The following is a 5,807-nucleotide window of genomic DNA, read 5'->3' on the forward strand; positions in this document are numbered from 1 at the left end:
CATATAGGGGGTGCAAGTTTTACAGGGGGGTAGGGGTACTCCACAAGAGCTTTATGGGGTGCAACAAGGAAGGATACCTCTGTACCGGTAGATTGTAGGGGAAAATAAGGGTGGTATCTGATGGCGGAATCGTAGAAGGGTGTACCCCTGCCTTGTTAAACAGATGAGGTAGGGTGGAGTAAAACCTGCATGATCACTGAGAAAATGGGGGGTGATGAGAAGAGGCTTGCAGGGGTGGGGGGTTAAGATAAGTGCTGAGCGAAGGGGTGGGGTTATAATACGGTAGTGGTCACCTCCGCTTTGAATGTAGGGAATGGGATAACAATAGTAAAAGCGGGTAGGGTGGGGCTATGGAGAACCGTGGGTGGGAGGTCCTGGACAATATCTGATTCATGTGACCTCAAGGTTGGATATTTGTAATGTGTACCCATAGAAAAACAGGGATGGGTATTCACCTCACCCCTCATGGGACAAAGGGCCTGCAACCCCACCTCTCACCATCAGACCCCCCTACCCCTGAGTGAAATGCTGACTCCGAGATATTGAAGATTTCCGTCTATTTGTGAATCGATGTCCTTTTGAAGCGTTTCGCAATATGGGTGAATGTTGAATGAAAGGAAATAGCTAATTCATTTATCCTATAAACGATTTATCTGTCTTGTTTTTATCTCTGGTTTAGTTTTAAGATAACCTGAAGGAAATGCGGAGAGCATGGCAGCGTACCGTGAAGGCAGCGATGGCGTGGGAGGGGCAGGGACTTCATGGGGGAGAGCGAGCGCGCATGGTGGTGCACCCGGCAGCAGGAAACGCAGGGATTCTCATCCAGGGCATTAGAGCATCTTGGGAGAGCGTCGTGGACACTTCGCTGTCCGTTACCCTGGGGCAACCCCCGAAAAACGGCTTGCAGCGAACCCTGGCAGCAGCAGGGGTGTGGATCAGTCGAGGAGGAGCTCAAACTCTTGGGCATCTTCTTTCAGGACCGACTGTCTCCACTGTTGAACACTTGATGGCAGCGCTGTCCGGGTGTGGGGTAGACAACGCAAGGGTAGAGGTGAGTGGAGGGGAGGTTCCGATCATGGATGGGTCTGCGAAGGAGTTTGTGAGCATGCTGAAGGACAACGTCGTTGAACTGCCTGAGTTTGAGCGAAGATGGATAGTGGTGGAGAAGGAAGTCATTGTCGACGATGGCCATGGGAGGATGGCGATGCTTTCACCACCGAGCCATGCAGAGAGGAGCAGGGGATCGCTGAGACTCCATGTAGAGGTCAACTATGATGAGAAGTTCGAGCAAGGGGCAGGAGTGACATCTGAAGGAGAAGGAGCGGGAGGTGCGGGAGGATGGAGGGGCAGATGGGGAGGGTCGCGGGTCTTCGAGTTCGAGCGAGAGGAATTCGAGGGTGTAGCGAGCGCAAGGACGTTCTGCTTCCACCAGGACGTCGAGCAGATGAGGAGGATGGGGCTAGCAAGGGGAGGCTCCCTGCTGAACGCAGTCGTGTTCAAGGGAGGAGAGGTTATGAACGAGGAAGGGCTCCGCTTCCCCGATGAGATGGTCAGACACAAGGCCCTGGACGCCCTCGGGGATCTCTCGCTAGGAGGGAGGCTGGTGGGGAGGTACCAGTCGGTCAAGGCCGGGCACGGGATCAACGTGCAGCTGCTCAGGAAGCTCTTTGCGTCAGGGGAGAACTACCGCTGCGCATGACTGAGATGTGAGATGGGGTAAGAGTGGAGGACAGGCTGGGTTGAGGGGAGGAGTTGTGATGGGAATGAAGGGAAGGGAGGGGAAGAGAGATTAGAAGAGAATCGATGAAAATGGGGGAGGAAGGGGAGTGGAGCGGAGGGAAGGGAAGGGAAGGGAAGGGAGGCGGATATCTGTGGAGGCACGTATTTATTAAAACGTGAGGGTGTCATTCTTGTTTCGCCGTCTTGCTGCCTTGATCTCTCCTCCTCATCATCATCATCATCAACTTCACCTGCTGAGCGATCTCTACAGCAATGCACAGGCTGCATGCAGAAGTGATTAGGTAGATCTTGTGGTGATCGCCGAGGATCAGGCAAGACCAGCAGGCCAGGTGAAGAGCCTGTCAACAAGCGTCACCTTCCCCTCCTCCGCTCAGCTCCGCTCACAGCAGCAGTCCGAGAGGCTTGCAGCAGGTGGGCCGAGCGCTCCACGTTGAGACGGGTCAGGATGCCGAGAGCAAGTGCGAGGAGGGGAGGGAGGAGGAGGAAACTTTGTCCATCAACGACTCGAAGTAGAGGGCAGAGTGAAAGGGGGCCAACGCTCTGTCTTTCCACATGCTCCAGATGCGATGGGGCCCTGAAAATGATGAGAAGAGGAGGAGGAGGACGAAGACGAGGACAAGAAGCACGAGGACGAGGGCGAGGACAAGGACAAGGAGGAGGACGAGGACGGGAGGATTAGAAGGACTAGGAGATGAGAAGGACTAGGAGGACAAGGACGAGGAAGAGGTTGAGGACGAGGACGAGGACGACGGTAAGGAGGATGGAAAGAAGTAACGGAGAGCCCCACTTACCGAGGGGTGCGAGGTAGATGGAGGATTGAACTTGCGCGATGAAAGAAGGGCATCGGCACACGGTGGAGAGTAAAAGGTGGACGATGACGAAAAGACTTCGAGACTGTCAACAGATGAGGGAGGATGAGAAGAGGAAAGAGAAAAGGAGAGGATGGACAGGATAAAGGTGAGGGGAAGGGAAGGAGGGGAAGGTGGAGCAAGTTGAGAGGAGAGGAGAGGAGAGGAGACGAGACGAGAAGACAACAGTTGGCGAGAGGGAGGAGAACGAGAAGGCGGAGGCGGGGGGAGGAGGGTTGCTGGAGGACGAGAGGACAGGAGAAGGAGGTTCAAAAAGACTCACCATGGCCCAATCTCGCTGGCTTGAGTCCAAGTGCTCCAACCTGACCCTGTTGATGGCGAGGAACTGATGGGAGAGGAGGAGGAGAGCAAGGCAGGAAGCAAGGAAGGGATCGAGGACGGCAAGCGGCAGGGCTGGCAGGAGGGGGAGGGCGAGAGCGATCCACGCGCGCAGCGGCTGGCTGCTGAGAAGAAGCGGCTCGGAGGAGAAGAGATTCGTAAGGAGGAGGAGGACAAGAGAAGCGAGGGATAAGAGGAGGATGAAAAGGCCTGACAGAGGAGGAAGAAGAGAGCGGCAGGCGGGAAAGTGCATGATGCAGGAGGATGGAGAGAAAGTGAGTTGTCAGACGAGGGAACAGACGAAGAGGAATGGTGGGAGCTGGAGCGGCGGGAGCTGCAACGGGAGCAAGAAGAGTACAAGGAGGTGGAGGAGGAGGAGGATGGAGAGGAAACCAGAAGCGGCGAGAACGAGCAGGGCAACGAAGAGCACGGGCTCCCTGTGACTCCAGTTGTCGATGCTCAGGTTTTGATCACTGGACCATGAACAGTCAGGATGCCAAGAGCGAGGAGGAGGAGAGGACAGCAAGAGAACAGGAGGAGAGGAGGAGAGGACAGCAAGAGAACAGGAGGAGAGGAGCAGAGGAGCAGAGGAGCAGAAGAAGGGGAGAAAGATCAAGATGAGTGGAGGTGGGAGGGAGGGGGGCAAGGGAGGGGGGAGGAGGTTTGCGGTCGTTACCTGTCCACCGTGGCACCTCCAATGGTGCAGGTCCACAAGAGGTCAGGGGAGGAGCTGGTGAGCGTCAGCTGGCAGCAGCGCAACCAGGGGACCGGAGCATCACCTTCCACGGAGAGAGAAGACACAGAGGATCGACGGGGAGGAGAGGAGCAGGAGGAGTAGGAGGAGCTAGCGGCCGATCAGAGTCAAAACCCTCCTCCACAGCTGACACTGCTGCTGACCATAGGCCAGAAGGGGTAGGAGAGGGCTCGAAAGGACCCCTTTAGCATGCTCGCCATGGCTCCAGCAGCGCCTCGTTCCTTGTAACTCACAACCTCCTCCTTCCACAGGCTCAGCCTCGCGAGAGAGAACCCCTGATCCTTGGCTGTCAGGAGGGGGAGAAGGAGAAACAGCAGCAGCAGCAGCAGCAGCAGCAGCAGCAGCAGCCGTCGCTCACATACCACCAAGGATGCCGACAGGACGAGGATGCGGTGGACGTGGCGGAGGAGGAAGAGGCCGAAGGAAGAGGAGAGGTCGACGGAGAGCTGAGGGAGCATGAACGGACGCGTCGAGCTGCCTGCATGTCGCACCTTCACTTGATAGTCGCAGTGAGGATCCGTGACGGCGAACACGTGAGGCTTCTCCCTCCTCTGCCATGGGCCGATCGACTGTGCGACAGAATGTCATGGAGAGGAAGGGGATGGAGCGCAGAGGAGGAGATAGGATGGCACGACGAGGATGAGGACGAGGACGAGGACGAGGACGAGGACGAGGACGAGGACGAGGACGAGGATTGTGGAAGGAATACGAAGGAGTTTGGTGGGCAAGGGTGGCAGAGGAGGAGGACAAGGGGGAGCGAGGAGGGAGGTCGAGGAGGGAGGTGGGAGGAGGCAGAGAGAAGGAGGAAGGCTTCTCTTCCTTGTTTCACGTACGTACGCACCTGATGCATCCATACGTTCACTTTCTCCTTGTGAGATGAGACAACACGAGCAAACCCTTCGGAAAGACCTTCAAACAGCCCGTAAAAAACCATCCTCCTACTCCTCCTCCTCCTCCTCCTCCTCCTCCTCCTCCTCCTCCTCCTCCTCCTCCTCCTCCTCCTCCACTCTTCCTCCTCTCCTCGTACCAGTTCGCCATGACGAGACGGGCGTAACGAGGACAACAGGGCTGAAAGTCTCCTTGAGGTCTTCCCCTCCTGCTCCTGCTTCCTCCTTCCCGTCTCTTGCCCGGCACCTCAACTTCTCTATCGTCAAGGACGCAGGGAGAGGATCCGTAGACCCCGGGAGAGTGAACGGGGGGAGAGCAGCAGCTCCGGCGCTGCAGCATGAGTGAGAGGAGGGAAGGAGAGCAGGAGGAGCTGACCGAGAGCCGTCCAAGAGCAGCAAGCGAGACCCAAAGTTGGACAGGAGAGAGGAGGAGAAGGAGGGCGAGGGAGGGGAGGGTTGGAGCATGACCGCGGCGATCCATGAAGGATCCTGAGGGCTCGAGGACGGGGAGGCAAAGCAGAGGGAGGAGAAGAGGGAGGAAGAGGGGCGGGTCTGAAAGGAGGAGAGCGAGATCATCCATCTGCGCGCGTCTCATGCTCCTCAGCTACAGGCAGCAGGCGCTCACTTGATGCCCTCAGGGTCCTCGCGAGACAGACAGTCCGAGTTGGCCTGCCGAATGCTGCCAGCCTCACTCAGAGCTCACACCCTCCTCCTCCTCCTCCTCCTCCTCCTCCTCCTTTGCTCCTTCCCCCTCTTTTCCACCCCCCACCCCACCCCATCCTGCTCATGCCTCCATCTCCTGCTCCTGCACTGCCCCGTCTCCTGATATCATCTAGCTCCTCTCCGTGCTCCCCTCCTCTCCCGTACCAGCTTGTTTTCTCCATCTTGACAGCTTGCGGCTTCAGGTCCACGTACAACGGTAGACTGCTTCCACTGTCAACAGATCACAGATAGCAGAATAAGAAAGAAGAAGAGAAGGAGCAGGAGGAGCAAGAGGTGAAGAGGAGGAGGGGAAGAGGGGGTAAGTGGAGAAGCAGCATGGAGATCCCCAACCTCTCCAGCGCTTGCTGGCATGTGGCGCTGGCTGCGTCCTCCTCTAGGTAGACAAGTCGCCAGTCCTTGAGGAACGTCAGGAGCCCCAGGGTTCTCAGCCTCTTGACCTGCTCCAGCGGCAGGTTGCCCATGACAACAAGGTTTGAGCCGATCTGAAGGTAAGTGAGGGACGTTTGGGGGGGGGGG

General features: G+C 57.3%; 2 protein-coding genes across 2 annotated transcripts in view; one reads left to right on the top strand and one right to left on the bottom strand.

Moving 5' to 3' along the window:
* Nucleotides 1-700: 700 nt before the first annotated feature.
* On the top strand, nt 701-1,699 carry GUITHDRAFT_110798 (hypothetical protein; the record flags this gene model as incomplete). The annotated part of the gene is made up of 1 exon (XM_005829996.1): nt 701-1,699. One exon carries the CDS (start codon nt 701-703, stop codon nt 1,697-1,699), a length of 999 nt encoding a protein of 332 aa, XP_005830053.1.
* A 481-nt stretch (nt 1,700-2,180) lies between these two features.
* Nucleotides 2,181-5,807, bottom strand: part of GUITHDRAFT_140667 (hypothetical protein) — a gene marked incomplete at both ends in the record, with an annotated part of 6,132 nt that continues 2,505 nt past the window's right edge. Inside the window, 14 exons of the mRNA XM_005829997.1 lie at nt 2,181-2,314; nt 2,532-2,634; nt 2,872-2,934; nt 3,286-3,400; nt 3,604-3,657; nt 3,707-3,771; nt 3,825-3,967; nt 4,040-4,127; nt 4,173-4,250; nt 4,523-4,590; nt 4,709-4,899; nt 5,194-5,247; nt 5,436-5,501; nt 5,622-5,728. Coding sequence (XP_005830054.1) covers nt 2,181-2,314; nt 2,532-2,634; nt 2,872-2,934; nt 3,286-3,400; nt 3,604-3,657; nt 3,707-3,771; nt 3,825-3,967; nt 4,040-4,127; nt 4,173-4,250; nt 4,523-4,590; nt 4,709-4,899; nt 5,194-5,247; nt 5,436-5,501; nt 5,622-5,728 — 1,329 coding nt within the window. The remainder of the gene's footprint in view (nt 2,315-2,531; nt 2,635-2,871; nt 2,935-3,285; nt 3,401-3,603; nt 3,658-3,706; nt 3,772-3,824; nt 3,968-4,039; nt 4,128-4,172; nt 4,251-4,522; nt 4,591-4,708; nt 4,900-5,193; nt 5,248-5,435; nt 5,502-5,621; nt 5,729-5,807) is intronic.

Source organism: Guillardia theta (genome assembly GCF_000315625.1).
Source record: "Guillardia theta CCMP2712 unplaced genomic scaffold GUITHscaffold_48, whole genome shotgun sequence".
Lineage (NCBI taxonomy): Eukaryota > Cryptophyceae > Pyrenomonadales > Geminigeraceae > Guillardia > Guillardia theta.